The sequence below is a fragment of the Peromyscus maniculatus genome, chromosome 15, assembly GCF_049852395.1.
Source record: "Peromyscus maniculatus bairdii isolate BWxNUB_F1_BW_parent chromosome 15, HU_Pman_BW_mat_3.1, whole genome shotgun sequence".
NCBI lineage: Eukaryota > Metazoa > Chordata > Mammalia > Rodentia > Cricetidae > Peromyscus > Peromyscus maniculatus.
In genome coordinates, this window is record NC_134866.1 from 28,117,172 (window position 1) to 28,135,552 (window position 18,381).

The following is an 18,381-nucleotide window of genomic DNA, read 5'->3' on the forward strand; positions in this document are numbered from 1 at the left end:
ATGGGCATTACAGAAAGAGAAGATGAGGCCAGGACTTCATGCAGATGTCTGTAAAAGGAGCCACTCTGTCCAAATCTAAAACTGAGAGCTTCAGAGAACACCACAAGGGGCATCAAAGTATGGATTCTGTCAGCTCAGAGACAGAACAACAGGAGGTGGCCGGGCAGCCCCTCTGTGTGCCTGTGGTCAGGGAATAAACCAGACACAGCCCAGACTTCACAGTTAGGACAAACAGCCAGAGAGCAAAGCAAGACAATGCAGAAAACAATGATTTGGACATTCCAGTGAGGCTACAATAAAAGAAAGGGGTACGAGAATCCAAGAAGAAAAGACAGATTTTGCTCAAAATGATATTTGAGATGGGTAGAGGGAATATGGATGCAATGTTGACAAATGATGCTGATGGTGGATGGGGGAGGGGGAAGCAGATAGATGGAGAAGCAGGAAGCAAACAGTGTACCTCGCCTTTATCCCTCAGGAGTGCCCTGGATTTCTAGGAAAAATGTTAATACTCCTACATTAATTTTGTCTATGGTTCAGATGCTTTTTGCCAGAATGAATTTCATTTGCCCAAGAAAATAAAAATGTGGGTTTCCAGAGGTGATTAAAGGCTTTTAAAAATTACATTATGTTCACTCATTCAAACTTAATGGAATTGAGTTCAATGGGTAAAGTGTGTGTGTGTGTGTGAGAGAGAGAGAGACAGACAGACAGACAGACAGACAGAGACAGAGAGAGAAACAGACAGACAGACAGACAGACAGACCAACAGACCGAGATAGATAGAGACAAGACAGGAACACACAGAGAGATTGCTCTAGGCCCTTACCCCAGCTCAGTACTCTATCAAATGTTGTAAAATCAACATTGTACATTGATATAGTAACATTTATTGCTTCTTGTGTTAACTTTTTTCATAAGCCATGATCCATTGATGTTTGGTCACTTGTAATAAAAGCCCTGTGACTGATCAGTGGTGGCTCTGCTTGACTTCTTTCAGGCCAAAGTAGGATGGCCCTCAGATGAAGGACATATACCCAGCTGGCCCATTCATCCATTCCCACATCTTCAAAGACCAAAAAAGGTCCTTAAATTATGCTTAAGAATGACATGGAATTCTCCAGGTATAGAGACGAGCATAAGTAGGAAGAGCAAGAGAGGTGACTTGACCTGCTCCTTTTTGTCATGCTGGGAACTGACACAGGACCTCTTAGAAGCTGCTCATCACTGTCTCATGCTGCAGAGTTCAGAGCAGGTGCTTTCCAGGGTCACATTTCTAGTCTGTCAAATAATCAGTTCTCCAACATAGGTCATGGTGGTTGGGATAAAGTCAAGAACAGTTGGGATGACTTTATGTATGCTCCCTAAGAAGACGATTTCATCTGTGAATTAATGTAACAATAGAATGTAGGGAGCCCTGATTGAGGGGCAGCAGATGAATAGCACCCATGTGGGGAAAAGGAGAGCAAGGTAGCATGTAGATTGATAAATGAAACAATAATACACTCAGGTAGTCTGGGAACAAAGCCCAAATCTGGAAAAACCAAGGATCCAAAGAGTCCTTTCTGCACGGGTCAGGCACATTTGGAGTTGTACAGATGATACTTAACAAAGGCTGCAGGAAACCTAAGGGGAAGGGCTGGTGGTGAGGCTTTGCCAGCAATGACCACGGCATTCATTAAGCACGGATCCCATGCCAGCCACCTGTCTGTGCTTGCTCTCAACAGGAAGCAGTAGAGACAAAGCCCTGGATTCAAAGTCCACCTCTGCCATTATGAAATGTGTGGCTTCAGATGAGCTCCCTAATGGCCTTTGGCCTCAGTTCCCTCATCTAAATGTGAAGACAAGCCATAGCACCCATTGTCAATGGCTGTATCAACAAAGTCTAAACGTTTGCAATGATGGAAAGGAAGCCCTCCACAAGTGTTATGTACCCACTGTCACAATGCTCTGAGAATGGAATTCATTACACCGAATGCATACATGAGCATATGTTGTTAAGTATGTTGCCACTGAGTACCAAAGAAAGGATCAAAACTAGCCAGGCTCTAAAGTTCATGATTAGTTTTCCTATCAAATGATGTGGTCTCTCAGCATGGTATCGATGCAGTCTCTTCGGGCTGCTAAAAATTCCCCACATGGGAGCCCACTGAGGGGTTTGGCTAGAGAAAAAGTGTTTAGTTGGGGGTGGGACGGAATATCATAGGAGGAACCCAGGAATTGCTTCTTGAAAGTGTCGATTCCAGAGGATAAAATGAAGGTACAGACTCAAGAAAAATATTTTTACCACATCAATGAATTAAACGAACACTCTTAAGTTGCACAGCTCTCAGAATGAGAATGAGACATTCAAAGCAGATTCGTTAAGAATGCCATACATTAACAGGAATTAATTATGAGCAAATTACATTTGAATAAATCAACACCATAAAATGATCGGCAATATTTTAAGTATTTTTGAATTTGATGAAATATGCGATTTCCCAATGATAGATGGACTGCTTTCTTAAAAAATTACATTATCAGCATCACAAGTAGGCTCGATTTGCTCCTCAGATGTTATCAAGCCCTGAAATGCCCCTGGAGAAGGAGAAGCTGACCTTCCTCTGCCTGCACCGAGGGGCAGATGCTAAGGGAGATACAGAGGGGCTGGCAATGCTACCACACTCCCCTTCTCCCACGTGTGCATGCACGGTGAGATTACAAAGTGGGGGACATACAGTTCCCCAAGCCAGAGAGCCTGAGCAAAGACTGGTTTCTTGCCATGGTCTCATTCGTCTGAGGTTTGGGGGTCCGTGTCTCTTTATAAACCTAATCGACATATCGAACGAAGAGGGCCACAAAGCAGCAGCCTATCAGTGCCACGGCAGAGGCTGTCATCACCACCACGATGACACTCCCAGCCATGTTGACCAGGAAGCCCAGGCCCCCACCAACCAGGATCTGAGCTAGCTGCACCATGCAGGTGAGGGCAGCACAGTCCACGCCTTTGCCTCTGCCACTGCTCTCAGGAGCTCCAGGGGCTTCCTGCCGCTTCTGCAAGAGAAACACAGGAAGAGCAATTGATCTACCAAGGCACTGCCACACAGGGTCAGGGGTCAGCTCTTTTCTGAGAAGAGCCCTTTGGGCTTTGTGGGATCTTGGTTGTCACTGACTCTGATCTCACAAATCAAGAAAGATTTCACGTAAGAACAAATTGCACTCCGATACAACCTTATTAGGTTCCGCGCCAATTTTATGCATCACAAAACAGCATCCTTCTTTGAATTTATTTCAATCTTTTAAAAACTTAAAAGGGATTCTTATCTTATAAACTGTCTGAAAACAAACAGCAGGCTGCCTTGGACCAGCAGGCCACAGTTTGCTAATTCCTAATTGAGGGACTCCAGGGAACTCCACTGATGCTGTCGTCCTTATATGCCAGGAAGCCTTTTCCTCCAACTTTAATGAGCACATGGCTTAAACATTAATATGGTCAGGACTCTCTTTGTAAGAAGTAAATAAATACAATGTTGCAGCAACTCAACAAGGCATCAATTCCAATCTTTTTGTCTTCCTTGGTGTTAAAAAGGCAAGCCGTTTCAAAAGAATGCTAAATTACTTTTAAACATAGGAAGAGCAAGTTTCAACCCCCCCCCCCCCCCCCCCCCCCCCGCCTCACAGCATGGTTATTTGTTTAATACGTTAACACCTGGTAGATATTTGATATTTGGCCCCAATTGGTTCAAATTACCATTTGGTGTCTCTTACATGCAAGGCCTTGTGCAAGGCTGTTTTGCAGTTAGGACCTTATTTTGTTATCAGCACATTAGGTGCAGATGTTCTTCTTATCATCTCTAGCACACTAGGTGCAGGTGTTGCTGTCATTATCTCTAGCTGTCATTTTTGGAGTCCTGTGAGGTATTAAGCAGGTACTATGCTGAGCACAGTATCTATATGTTCATGTTTACTTTCCCATCTGCTTTATGTGGTGAATGTTATTAATCTCTCTTGACTGATAAAGATATCTGGTGTCTGAATGATCATTCCCTCTACTCAAGTAAAATAAGCCTTGGTAGAGAAAAATGAATATTATCTTTTCAAGAAAAATGGGGAAATGGGAAAACATATTCATGTTTGCTTGACTTTCATTTAAAAGTATTGTAAAGATAAACTTTAAGAACTTGAGCAAGAGTGGTAATGTAGCATGTGTGGGCTGGTGGTACAGACAAAAAATTATTATTATTTTTTTTTTGAGGGAGAGACTTCACAAGAACACTTTTATATAATGTGATTATTGGACCTTGTGAGACTACAACCTCTTGTAAAAGTGAGCTCATTTTAAGTACTACTTAAGCCAGGCAGTGGTGGCTCACGCCTTTAATCCCAGCACTCGGGAGGCAGAGGCAGGCGGATCTTTGTGAGTTCCGAGGCCAGCCTGGTCAACAGAACAAGATCCAGGAAAGGCACAAAGCTACACAAAGAAACCCTGTCTCAAAAAAACCAACATTAATTAATTAATTAATTAAGTGCTACTTAATGACTAAGTGAAAAATATGGTCCGTGTCACACAGCTTCAAAGGGGACAAAATTTCAATCTAGTTTTCTGTGACTCCAAAGCATGTTTGCTATTTTTTTCTTTGCCTTGAGTTGGATACAAAGAAAACTCCATTTCCCCCCAAATTCTGGTAGTTAGACAAAAGCCAGCATTGCTCAGTAACTTGTGAACCTGAATCCCCTCTACCAAAAGGAGTCATTTCCCTTATCACTGGCAGAATGGAAGAATGGATCTTTTTAGTGGCTATTGGCATACCAAAATGCATGCTGGCCTCCAGGCTCCCTCAGGTGTATGTTACACATTTCAGAGTTCATGCTAACATGCTAGCTCTTCTCACCTCTCCCCTACCCTAAACTCCTCCAGCTCATGGACTTCCCTCCTGCCAACTATTCATTCTCCTTATAACCCTGCTATCTCTTCCAGTTGCTCTCTCTCTCTCTCTCTCTCTCTCTCTCTCTCTCTCTCTCTCTCTCTCTGACTTTCTGTCTCCCCCCTCCCCCTCCCCCTTTCTCTCCTCTCCCACACTCTTCCTCTCTCTCTCTCTTTCCACTCTGCTCTTGCTTCTCTCATGGCCATGTCCAATCTGCAGGCCATGCTCCATTTCCTAATTTCTCTCTCTGCTCTGGACTCTTCCAGATGCCTCTGACTGCTCCCTCATGTCTACAGTAAAAACCTTCCCCTTAACCATATCGTGGAACGGTCATGTTGTCAGTTTATACATTTGGGTGCCAGTAACTTTTTCCAAACGGGGAGGCTTTTCTGGTGACTGTCTTTTAAACAGTGGCCCTTACCCTACAATGCACTGCAGCTTTTACTAGGGGATAAGGACAGTGGCCATGCTTGCTCGGAAAGTCTTAACTCCTGGTGCCGCTCTGCCTGGCTGCACGCACCAAATCAAATGATGTAAATGAATGCTGAAATGATTGAAATGATGTCATACTGATGTGTACTCAGTGTCACACTGACTCTTGGTGTTTTTATGGTTTCAGGGTGAGATGAACTCATGGTTCTCACTTTAGATTTTTCATCATTGCTCCATTTAAGGCAGCAAAAGTCAGTTTGCATAGAGAAACGTGGTGTGCTTTTATTAGAAGATACAGCAATTCTAGAGCAGAACTACCCAGACTTCTCATTGTCAGGTCCAAAGGAAACTCTAATTTCCCAAGTACATACGTCCAGAAATGGCAGTCTAGGCCCAACTCGAGCTGGACAATAATAGAAGGATTTCTGGTTGGATAAAAGCCAGCAACTCTCAGGAACTTGTGAAATGAGTTCCCACTCTGCCAAAAGGAATCATTTCCCTTGTCTCTGGCAGAAGGGACATATGGCTCTCCATTAACATATACCTGTGGTTACATACCTAAGCCCATGCCAGCCCCTGGGCTCCTACAGTCTTTATTCTAAAGTACCCCTTACACATTTCAAAGCCCCCATCCTGGCCCTACACACACACACACACACACACACACACACACACACACACACCTGCCTCTATCCCAATCCCCTAGGCCTGCCCAGCTCACAGGCTTCCCTCCTTCCAGCTGTCCTTCCACTCTCCCCATTTTCACTCTGCTATTCTCTGCCTTTCTCCTACTCTCTGGTCTAAACTCTTTCAAATGCCTCTGGATATTTCCTCTTTCTGATCCACAATAAGAAACCCCTTAATGATGGAGCAGCCATTTCTTTACTACACTCCTTGAATACAATCAGGAGGACTGTTTAAGGTCCTACGTTATAGTCTGAATTCCAAGCCATCGGTGGACAGCACCTCTCCAGGAAGTATGGTAAGAATCAAGTCACAGCTCCAGCCCACAACCCCAAGACATGCCAATGTGCTCCTCTGCAGTGCTTGGAACAGGGGAGGCATCATTATGAGTATCTAGAAATGCTGATGTGAACCGGGAAGGCCTGTAGGGTGGTTGCAGAAGGGTTTGGTTCCATTTCTTTGCCTCGGTCCGATTGTGGACTGGTTTCTCAGCATCACTACGACTACATTCTTTAATCAGATAATTGGGAGTCACTATCATTGTCCTAAAACTCAAAAGGTGCACCAGGGTTCACAGCAAGGAGGAGGAGGGAAGAACTCACCTAGGCTGGTAGTCATATCTGCATGGTGATAATTATATACAAACTCTTCTGCCAAATTCCTCCCTTCCCCAACCCTTAGGGTAAATTTCCTTAGTTACCCACCTCCTTCTCCTCCTCACGGTGGTACTCAGCAATGAGGTTAAAGGGCACAGTGTACAATGTGCTGGACATCACACCAAACATAGAACAGAGGACCAGGGTAGAGTAGACATTTGGGAAGAGTCCTATGAATCCTGTTCCCAGGCCAAAGAGCAAATATCCCATGAAATAAAGGCCCTTTAATCCAATGTAGGAAACCAACGCTTTCTGAAAGTCTGTAGAGAGAATAAAGGGGGAAAAATTACAGCTGGCAGGTGCCTCACAATACCTAATAATTTCAGATAATCCTTTCTTTTGAAGATGCACTTTTTAGATGACTTCCTTTGATACTGAATCAGGAACAAAACACTTCCTTATCTGTGTTCAAGAAACAGCTGGATGTGGGGATCAGTTTTAAATCCTATGCATAAAAGACAGCATAAAATTGCCTTGCTGATTTTATTGTCCATGGAGGAAAACCAGGTACTTTTAGCAGCCAGCCAAATATCAAAAGAATGTAAAAAGAAGAGACAAAAACCAAACTTTGGTGATGGGACTCAGAGGATGAAAGATACAGAGAAATAGTCTTGTTCATTCTGATGAGAGAAGTCTGGCCCAAGAGGACCCAATGGACAGTGTATGCTTACCCTGACTGCACCACCCAAAGTCAGGTTGCAGATATTAAAACAACCAGGTTTTGCAGAATGAGCCAAATCATTCTTAGTTTCTTAGCCCCAATCTGAAGGCAGTCTGTACAGGTAAGAAAGAGGTGAGGTTCTCTGCAGACATTTTCCCTGTCTTGTCAATCATACAAAGGCTGTGAAGGGATTCCTAGTTTTCCATGGCTGGCTCCTTGACAGAGACAAGTCACTTCATTGCTCACCATCTCAGCTTTCTCATCAAAAAAAAAAAAAAAGGAAGGAAGTAAAATGCAGTTCTTTGTAGTGGAGGTTGTTAGTCAGAATCAAATGAGGTGAAATCTATAAAATATCACCCAGGCCACTAAAGGACACATAAAAGATATCTAGTTAATGTGGCTATTGGCATTTTACCAACTGCAGGGTGGGCTGAAGATAGCTGACCATGCACTTGGTTCCTCTCTTAGCATACACTTTGCACATACAAATAAATATAATAACTATAGAGGCAGAGTTATCATTCCTCTACTTTAATCTATTAGACCACTCTTGCGGGTCATAAGAATATATTATAGAGATCCAGCTGTGTGTTAAAGCTATACTTTGACCAACCAAGTGACCATCAAATGGGAAGCCATTTATCATGGAATATTTGGTGTTATACAGGTTTAATATTCAGCCGCACCTTGCTATGAATTTCTTGTGGGCCCATATGCTACTAGACCATTTGGCAAACAGTTCAGCTTCTCAAACCTGCTGAACCTCTAGGTAACTAACTCCCTGCCTAAGCCTAGGAGACAAGTAGGCTGCAGACGCATAGCTTTGTTTCTTGTGCAAATGAAGCTCAGGCCATCCCTTTCCTTCAGGCTGGGCATGGCAGAGAGATTGAGAGCAAAGGAGGTTTTTGCATAAGCAGGTACAGCAAAGACTGGAGCAGAATTCCAGAGGCAGACACAGAACTGCATGGCCAGAGAAAAGAGAGGAAGACAGAGATTCTGTAGAGGGTAAGGCAGATCTCTTGTAGAGTTTATCAAGGCCAGGGATAAGGAGCTAGGAAGGATAGATGGAGGACGAAGTAATAGAAGACGAAGATGAGACCAAAAGTATAAGGACTTAGTTATTACCAGGGCTGTGAGGAGACAAAAAAAAAGTCGGAACTGAAGCTGTGTAGATAGAGTTTTGTCATAAAGGAATAAAGTAAACACACAAAAGAGTGCAGTGTATGTAGATTCCTTTCCCTCAGATACCCCACGCCTGACGTAGCATCTTCCCCAGGATTCTGGGAGGAATTTTCTCAGGGCTGAAACTTGGGAAAATTCTGTAAGACCACATCAACTAGATGCTTGAAATGTGCCTATTAAGAATGAAATGTTGACTAGCTGCTGGAATTATTATTGGACTTATACTTCACGGACAAGAAACAAAATCAGTATTATATTTGAATCAATTACAAAACAAAACACTGTCTCGGGTCACTGGAGGGAAGACAGGCTGTAGAAATGACAAGCAGACAACATTACTTCCTCTATCAAATGTATTCCATGTCTGGAGTGCTGTTGCTAAGGCTTGAGAATGGAAGCAACACAAAGCTAGGTCAATTTCACAATAATCCTTGACAAGCCTGTTTGGATTATTATGAATGATTTATATTCATGTAGAAAATTTAGTCTAAGGTGTCTCAGTGTTCAAAAGATATCATCAACGCATAGGTCTTTGCTAGCTGTGTCAGCAAGCCAAAGAGAGGCAAAGAAAGATACAGAGATATTTGAACACATCTATAACAATAGCATAAAAGATGAAAGTCTGGTTTAAAGTGCTTTATTCATGAAGAGAAGCCAATACATCCCAGGGACAAAACTTCCTTGCCTCTCCTGCCTGTGATACCCACAGATGGCCACATCCTCAACAGTACTGTCTTTACAGTAGGAAGAAATTATTGAGTTGAATATTAGGCATGAATACTAGTATAAGGTAGGAAGATCAGCTATATCTCAGTGCTCAGTTATTGTAGTAACTGCTAGAAGGCTGTTTCTTGGCTGTGAAGATGGAGATGAAAACAAGTTTGGTTCTCTATCACCATTCTCCACCCAGGCATGCAGGTTGCCCTGTGGAGCTCTATGTAGCTGGAGATGCTGAATCTTCACCTGATGCTATGTGATGAATTGAGAACAGGGAGCAACAATAGACTCTGAGGTGAAGAAAATGATAGCTTCTGCCAAGGGTGGGTTGAGAAGCAGGAGGAAAACTTGAATAATATCACAAGGGAAGTACAATTTAAGGTAGCTAGAGGAGGAATTTAGGCATCATCTACAAGTTCTCTGAATCATCTATGAAATCTATAAATTGCTTTGAAATCACTAGCGGTCTTGCTCCAACAGAGCATGGAGCTGCTGGAATTCATGTCTCATCTGTCCAATATCTCACCGTCTTACTCACAAAATTCCCGTTTATTTTCTAAAAAAATATTTCCCAGAAAACCAATGATTACAAGTACAGTTCAAGGGAAATGAAAAACTGACCATGAAAAAATGACACTTTCAGCCGGGCGGTGGTGGCGCACGCCTTTAATCCCAGCACTCGGGAGGCAGAGCCAGGCGGATCTCTGTGAGTTCGAGGCCAGCCTGGGCTACCAAGTGAGTCCCAGGAAAGGCGCAAAGCTACACAGAGAAACCCTGTCTCGAAAAAACCAAAAGAAAAAAAAAATGACACTTTCATATGATCATTTCTGAAAGAATAGTTTATCCTGATTTCCTAAACATTATCAAGACTCAAATATCTTAAAGAGAAGCAAATAGACTTTGAAGTATAAGATCTGGGTCCCCCTGCCAGCCTTTTGAAGACTCTCTTAGGAAAAGAATACTTACAGGAATAAAGTGAAGAAAACAGAGAGTTGATACATAAGCCCCAACATCCAACCTCAACTCCTCTTTCATAGATAAGAAACTCCGTGGAATTGTGTGCACCATAGGGATCCCCGTGGTAGACAATCTGAAAGAGAGGTTCCAGTGGTTGAATAACTAGTGCAGTGTGGTAGGCAGCTCTTCTCATACTTCTCAACCCCTGGGGGAAGGGGCCCTTCCTGGTGCATAGAATTCAATCAGACATCACCAGGTCACTCCATTCATCAATTATGCCTCCTTCAAGGACCTTTATGAAGTATATCTATCTGTGCATTAAATATAAATAACACTTCTCTGGGATGATCTTTAATGGTCCTTCCTCTCATCCTAATACCTAGCCCCATCTGACTTAGTACCATTCTCTAGTACAGCTAACAGACTTCCAACTCACCTCTGTCCACACCATTCCTATTCCCACTTAGAATTCTTTCTTTCCCTGTTTTATCCCTGAAACCCTGAGTCACCCTTCAAGGCCAGGATCATGCCACATCCCTCTTTTACAAAGCTTCACATGAGCTCTGAAGATCCTATCTGCTCTTGTCTATTTGTTGTATTTGATCACATAGTGGTAGATCTTAGAGTATTTAGTTTTACAGGATGTAGCAGCCTACTTCTAGAACATATCTATAAACCAGTTCCCTGAAGGTATTCTTTGTTATACCTATTCCAAAGGCCAGCAGACGAAGCTCCCAATGAGTGTGTGAGCACAATGCATTCATTCATTACCTGCCCCATGAAATCTGTGAAGAAGAGCATGTTTGACAGGAAGGCAGTCCATCCAATGAGGTGGCTGATGCAAAGGCAGCGATAATGGAGAGGCATGTTCACTAAGGCCCTTAGAAGTGACCTCATCGACATTGCCCTCTGACTCTGGAAAAAAAAGCATGGATCTTCAGTGTAGGTGCCCAGCCAGCAGCAGGAGTCAAAGCAACAGCCATGCTACATCTCTGTCACTTGTCTATCACATGACATCACATGTAGGCTTCCAACAGGACAAACTTATTGATAATGTGCTGTTAAAAATGAGTGACTACTTAGCAGTTCCAGGCCCATAAATAACTTTCATAACCTAAGAGTAGAGAGTTTTGGAATGGAACTATACTCAGTTCAAGATGTAAGAGACAACTAACGCTGTCTTTAAATGGTATTCTGCAGGAAGACAAAGCCCATGAGTGTAAACAATCCCTTGGGTAATTATTGTTCTTAGAGCATGGTAGGCTAATTCAAGGTGGAGTTCATGATCTCTTGTCTTGATGGTACACACGATTATGTTTTGTTACATGTAAAAATGGATCTGGAAAATACAATTAGAGTTACTAGCTAGTGGACCTTGAGGGAATTAACAGAATAGTTGCCTGGTTAATACTAGTTGAGTCACACAAGCCCTTAGGAAGAAGAGGGGTTTTTTTTTTCCAGCTGGGAACAGAGGCAGAATTCAGAGCCACTTGAAGCATTAGGGTGGAAAACAGAAAGAGCCACATGGAAAGGAGCTGGAAGTAGTCCTTCAAGGTTAGGGCAGCTCCTGGCCAATAATCCACAACAAAACAGGGACCTTACTCTTACACCTCAAGGAAGTGGATTCTGCCAATGACCTGAACGAGCTTGAAGATAGTTTTTATCCAGTTGAACCTCCAGATGAGAACACAGCACTATTGAGGTCATGATTGCAGGGATGTAGGACCCTGAGCAGAGAACCCACAGGAGCCCCCCAACACTTCTGACCTTCTAAACTGTGAGATGATGGATGACTGTTGTTTTAAGCTGCTACATCTGTAGTGGTGTTTTAGGAAACTAACACAGAGAGCTGATCAGCTCTCTGCCTTTGACTAGATAGGTTCCTGCTCTCAGGTCACTGCTCTGACTCTTGCCAATGATGGGTGAGGTTTGTGTTGAGTTAAAATGTGAACAGTGTAAACACACACACACACACACACACACACACACACACACACACACACACACACACACACGTATAGAAGATGAATACTCATGCCCCAGATTCCTTACTTTAGATTTATGCTTTAACAGTAGGGGCTATAATTTATTATTATTATTATTATTGTTACTGTTATTTAGTTTCAGTAAGCTTGAGGGAGCTAAAATTGACACAACTGAGTAGAGTTATCAGACGGTCTCCTGAGATTGTCTATTTTCATTATAGTAATGTATTGTTTTATAACTCCTTTTATCATCTATTGCCATATAGTACTTTATTATGGAATATGCTTCTTTATATGATTGTAAGTGTGAGGAAAGAATAAACTTATGATGAGATAGCCCCTCACTCTGTTATATTAAATGTTACATCCCTGGTATTTTTACTGCATGTTATTTTCTGCATGTGAGACTTCTTTCTTGTCTTTGCTCTGTTTTATAATCCTTTTTTTAAAAAAGTTACTTTTTATTTTATGTGTATTGGTGTTCTGCCTGCATGTATGTCTACGTGAGGGTGTGTCAAATTCCCTAGAACTGGAGTTACAGTTGTGAGCTGCTACATGGGTGCTGGGAATTGAACCTGGGTCCTCTGGAAGAGTAGGCAGTGCTGAGTCATCTCTCCAGCCCCCTGTTTTTATAGCTCTTAAACTTAGCTGATACTTTTTAAAAAATTCTTTATTGAAGATATTAGATTTAATAATTTCAGGCTCATCATATAGTTGATACTTTCAATTTTCATCATTCTTGTTTCCGTTTTGTGTTTTGAGACAGGATCTCATGTAGCTCGGGATGGCCTTGAATTTGCCGCCTCCCTGGGGGTGAGAGAATAACCTTGAACCCCTGGTCAGCTTAACTTCACCTCCTAAATTCTGGGATTACAGACATGCACCATAACACCCAGCTAATTCAATTCATCTTGCAGTATTTAACCCACTGACAGTGTCTATACTAATCTTATACTTAATTAGTAACAAAAAAAGCACTCTCTTATATTTAGGAAAAATAACAGTACTCTGTAATAATTAGTATCAAAATAAGCACTCTCTTGTATTTGGGAAAAATAACAGTATTCTGTATGCAGAATGTAATACCTAAAATAGGTTACTTTAACAACTGTGTAGAATGACTTGTTTTTATTCATAGGGAGGGTAGATGTTGTCTAGGGAATGGTTGCTGATTTTCATGCTTTAAACTAAGCACTTTCTCTTCATTTTGTCTCTCCTTTCCCCAAAAACACACAACTGGGAAAATCACTCTGGCAAGCATGCATTCTGCCTCACTCCAAATATTAATGTATCTTTCTGCCTTCCACATAATTTTCAGCCTGCTCCATTGTTAACCTAATTTCTCCTTTCTTCCAAAAATAAATGTGAACCTTCAAATGGAGCTTAGCATTTCCGTAAAAGCTGGAAATATAAATATTCAGTATTTTAACACAGAATGAAAAAGCTAGCTGGCATCTTACCCCTGACTCATCGATTCCCCGAGAAAAGCCCTTTCAATGGCTCTGGACCCCCGGAGTCATTGCACAGACTCTATACCATCACCAGCCAGTGAATGGAAAGTGACAGATTAGCAAGTGAACAAGATTCAGAGTCTTCAGGAGGAAGACACACAAAAACAGTCTCTGAGGGGGAAAACGAAAATGTTGGGAAGACCAACTATTTTGGCACACAGGAATGGGAGACTGATTTTTGATGGGATGTTACTGCTGATGTACATTTATAAAGTTTATCTTTTGGCAAATTGATCTGTTTATCACCAATGCCCATCAACATCTTTTTAAATTTATTTTGTGGAGCTGGGGACCAACTCCAGAGCCCTGCAAAACTATATACATGCTCTACCAGTAAGTCCCACCCTTGGCTCTCATTTTATGGATTTGACTGAAAGTCTGTTATCTAAGAGTGGCCAATGTGGAATTTTTACCACTTTCCTTCCTCCATACACACTGAGGGGATTTTTGGTTTTTTAATTTTGTTTTAACTCTATGGCTTTGCTGTTCCTCCTTTCTCTACCAGGAGCATTCTTCCCAAATCTCCACTTCAAATCCTGACCATCATTCAAAGCAAGCACCACTCTAGGAAGATTTTATTTTTTTCACCCATGAAGCCTTGCTCTGTTCACTGAAGAACAGTCTCTGCCTTTTGGGAAATCAATTGGACTTGCTATGAGAGTCATGGCCATCCTAGCCATGTGCCATTTGGATCCCGGGCTGCTGAACACATGGATGAGTGACAGTCTAAGTGCTGTCTCTCTGTAGATTTACCACCCATTCTTGACAACGGCTAAGCAAGATGTGAGATTCTAGTGCCAGCCTCTTCCCCTAAGACTTGGGACTTACCTGGGGCCGGTTTGGCTGAAAAACAAAAACAAAAACCTAAGAACTGCAGCACCTGTGAGAAGCATCCTGATCTGCCCACATCTCTTCCCTGTCACAGGTGTTTGGCTTTTATCTTGATAGGAAGATGGCACTTCCCACTTCTTCTTCTTCTTCCCTTTGTCTTTCATGTGACATTACCCCTGAGAATCTCTTGAATATGTAATTCTGCCCAAACACCTGCTATTTAGAAAATCTGAATGGATACATTGCTTTTATAGCATCTTCCACTTGGTGCCATATTGTGATGGTATAAATGGCTCGTGCTCATTTGTAATTTCCCAGGCACAGGGACTGGTTTATAAATTCCTTAGCACAGGGTCTGGACATTAGTCAATGGAATAGTCTCTGAATACAGTGCTGTGCACATACTCAGTATCCAAAGCAATTTGTTAAATGAATAATAATTATAAACAATATGCTTATATCCTTAATGTCAAGTCTAATAAACACCTTTCTATCTGGCAAATAGGCTAAGCCAACAGGAGATCTGATCTCAAGGAGAGCTGTGACTCATTGGGCTGTTTTTATGTCTTTGATTGTGCTTAGAGCACTCAGCATTCTCACAGATTCATTAGAACAATGCCTAAAGGTACCACCTTACTATCTAGTGGGAACCATCCTGAGTGACTTACACAGAATTACCCCATGTGAACTGCACAATACCCTTGCTGGTAGATACATTTACTTTTCCATTTTACAGAAATGGAAATGTCCAAGGTCATACATCTAAAAAGGCAGTAGTGCCAGAAGCTGACACATGCTCTAAATCTTTAGGCCATTCTCAAGCCACCCTGTCAGTTATTTGTCAATGAATAATGCAGGTCAGCCAGGTCCAAGATTTCAATGTCTGTGCTAATGAGTGGAGCCATTGTACTATAGCCCCAAGAAATGGATATCTAAGGGCAGCTGATGGAATAATGCTGTTATTGCATCAATGTTGTCCAACTTGTCTTTTTTAACAATGGAGAAGTTCTACACTTGCTATGCCTTGCACAGCAGTACTGGTCCCATGTGGCTTTGAGCTTTCAAAATATGGCTAATGCAACTAATGAAATGAAGACTTGATTCCATTTCATTTTAATTAATTGTCATTTAAGTAGTTGGATGGAGTTAGTGGCTTCTATATTGGTCAACACGATTCTAATCTCTTCTCTGATCTGACCATTTCTTCTGAATCTTGATCCATTTCTCTGCTATGCAGTTGAGGATTTTTTTTTTTTTTTGCTATTGGTGTTGGTTTTGTTGTTGTTGTTGTTTAAGTTGAAACTAATGAACATTTTGCCCAACCAAGTCATGTTATGCAAGTTTTGTTTGTCTAATCTAGTCATCAACTCAACAACATTGTCCTTTGGAGGAACAAAGCTATAGATTGTAACTTTTATATAAGAGACTGTTATCTGTGGCCAGGGTGTGGCTGGAGAGCTCACATACGTTCTAACCTCTTATAGTTGGCATCACCTTCCCTGGTTTGATGCTTTGAAAGGAGTAAGAAAGGAGTAAGAGGCAAGAGAACCACTGGGGTACAAAATTCTCATTCCAAAGGCTCATGGCTCATTGAGGTTTTGAAGATTCAAATAGACTTCACAAAACTCTTCACATCAGACAAGCAAAGCGAACAATCTTTCACGAAGAAGAAAGTGAAGAACATTTTCCCCCATGCTGAGAAAAAGAAAACAGACTTTGCATCTTTACCTGTTCCGAGCCTTTTTTGGTTTTCCCTCCCTGCATTACCAACTCTGGGTCTGCACCATCGTGTTTAACTTTCTCAATAGAGCCGTATTCGTGCATGCCATCTGCCAACGATGACGAGCCCTGAGAGACCTGCTCTGAGGGAGGGTCTTGTGCACTGTCTCTGAGTGGGGCTTCGGGGATACTGCACAGATGGATGACAAAGCACAAAGTGAGCACCAGGGCCGAGAAGAAGAACATGACCTGGAACTCGGTGCCCAGCAGCCTTCCCACTTCCAGATGCACCCAGTCTATGGCACCCAAAAGGTAGCCGAGGGCACCGCCAAAACCTAGAAAACAAAGGGGAAAGAGAGAGAGATGAGTTGGCACGGTCTGGTGATTGTGTTTGTTGCCCACCATGCACAGGCCCTCATCTTTTGTGGAAAAACTCCCCGGGGAGACCAGAAACAGCCTGGCAATTATGAAGAGACAATACAGCAAGACGCTAAGATCACTGTGGGGAGGCAGTGTGGGTTCAAGTCCCAGCTCTTCTATTTCCTTGCTGTTACCCTTGTCCTGCTCACCTATTATGCAGTAATAACTGAAGAGTAACCTACCAGTAAGGTCACCAGACACACAGAGGGTACTTAATAAATTACCACCATAGGAGCTACTGTGGCCTTCGCAAACTGTATTCTCTATACTACTTTAAAAAAAAAATAATAACAACTCTTCTACAGATTCAAAGCAGTCCTCATCAAAGTCCCAACACAATTCTTCACAGACTTCGAAAGACCAATACTCAGGTTCATATGGGAAAACAGAAAACCTAGGATATCTAAAACAATCCTTTACAATAAAGCAACTTCTGAAGGCATCACCATCCCTGAGTTCAAGCTCTACTATAGAGCTACAGTAATAAAAACAGTTTGGTATTGGCATAAAAACTGACATATGGATCAATGGAATCAAACTGAAGATCCTGACATTAATCCACACACCAATGAATACCTGATTTTTGACAAAGAAGCCAAAGCTGTACAATGGAGAAAAGAAAACATTTTCAACAAACGGTGATGGCATAACTGGATGTCAACATGCAGAATATTGCAAATAGATCCTTATCTATCACCATGCACAAAACTCAAATCCAAGTGGATCAAAGACATCAACATAAATCCAGCTACACTGAACTTGATAGAGGAGAAAGTAGGAAGTAGCCTTGAATGCATTGGCACAGGAGACCACTTCCTAAATATAACACCAGTAGCACAGACACTGAGAGCAACAATTAATAAATGGGACCTCCTGAAACTGAGAAGCTTCTGTGAGGCAAAGGACACAGTAAAGAAGACAAAATGAGAGCCCACAGAATGGGAAAAGATTTACATCAACACCACATCTGACAGAGGGCTGATCTCCAAAGTATATAAAGAAACTAGACATCAAAATACCAAACAAACCAATTTTAAAAATGGGCTACAGGGCTAAACAAAGAATTCTCAACAGAAGAATCTCAACTGGCCGAAAGACATTTAAGGAATTGCTCAACATCCTTAGTCATACGAAAATGTAAATCAAAACAACTCTGAGATACCATCTTACACCTGTCAGAATGGCTAAGATCAAAAACACTGATGTTGGAGAGGATGTTGAACAAGAGGAACACTCTTCCACTGTTGGTAGGACTACAAATTTGTACAGCCACTTTGGAAATCAGTACAGTGGTTTCTCAGAAAATTGGGAATCAATCTACCTCAAGACCCAATGATACCACTCTTGGGCATATACCCAAGGAATGCTCAGTCATACCACAAGGACACCTGTTCAACTATGTTCATAGCAGCATTATTTGTATTAGCCAGAACCTGGAAAAAAACCTAGATGCCCTTCAACTGAAGAATGGATAAAGAAAATGTGGTACATTTACACAATGGAGTATTACTCAGCAGAAAAAAATATAACATCATGAAATTTGCAGACAAATGGATGGAACTAGAAATATCATCCTAAGTGAGGGAACCCAGACTCAGAAGGACCAACATGATATGTACTCACTCATAAGTAGATACTAGAGGTAAAGCAAAGAATAATCAGACTACAACCCACAGCTCCAGAAAAGCTAGGAAACAAGGAAGACCCTAAGAGGGATGT

General features: G+C 42.0%; 1 protein-coding gene across 1 annotated transcript in view; it reads right to left on the reverse strand.

Annotated features, from left to right (window-relative positions):
• Window positions 1-2,433: 2,433 nt before the first annotated feature.
• The window catches only part of Slc45a2 (solute carrier family 45 member 2), a 28,776-nt gene continuing 12,828 nt past the window's right edge, over window positions 2,434-18,381 (reverse strand). Inside the window, exons 3-7 of the mRNA XM_006996773.3 lie at window positions 16,252-16,577; window positions 10,968-11,111; window positions 10,206-10,329; window positions 6,728-6,939; window positions 2,434-3,036 (exon numbers count right to left, since the gene is read on the reverse strand). Coding sequence (XP_006996835.1) covers window positions 2,812-3,036; window positions 6,728-6,939; window positions 10,206-10,329; window positions 10,968-11,111; window positions 16,252-16,577 — 1,031 coding nt within the window. The 3' untranslated portion in view covers window positions 2,434-2,811. The remainder of the gene's footprint in view (window positions 3,037-6,727; window positions 6,940-10,205; window positions 10,330-10,967; window positions 11,112-16,251; window positions 16,578-18,381) is intronic.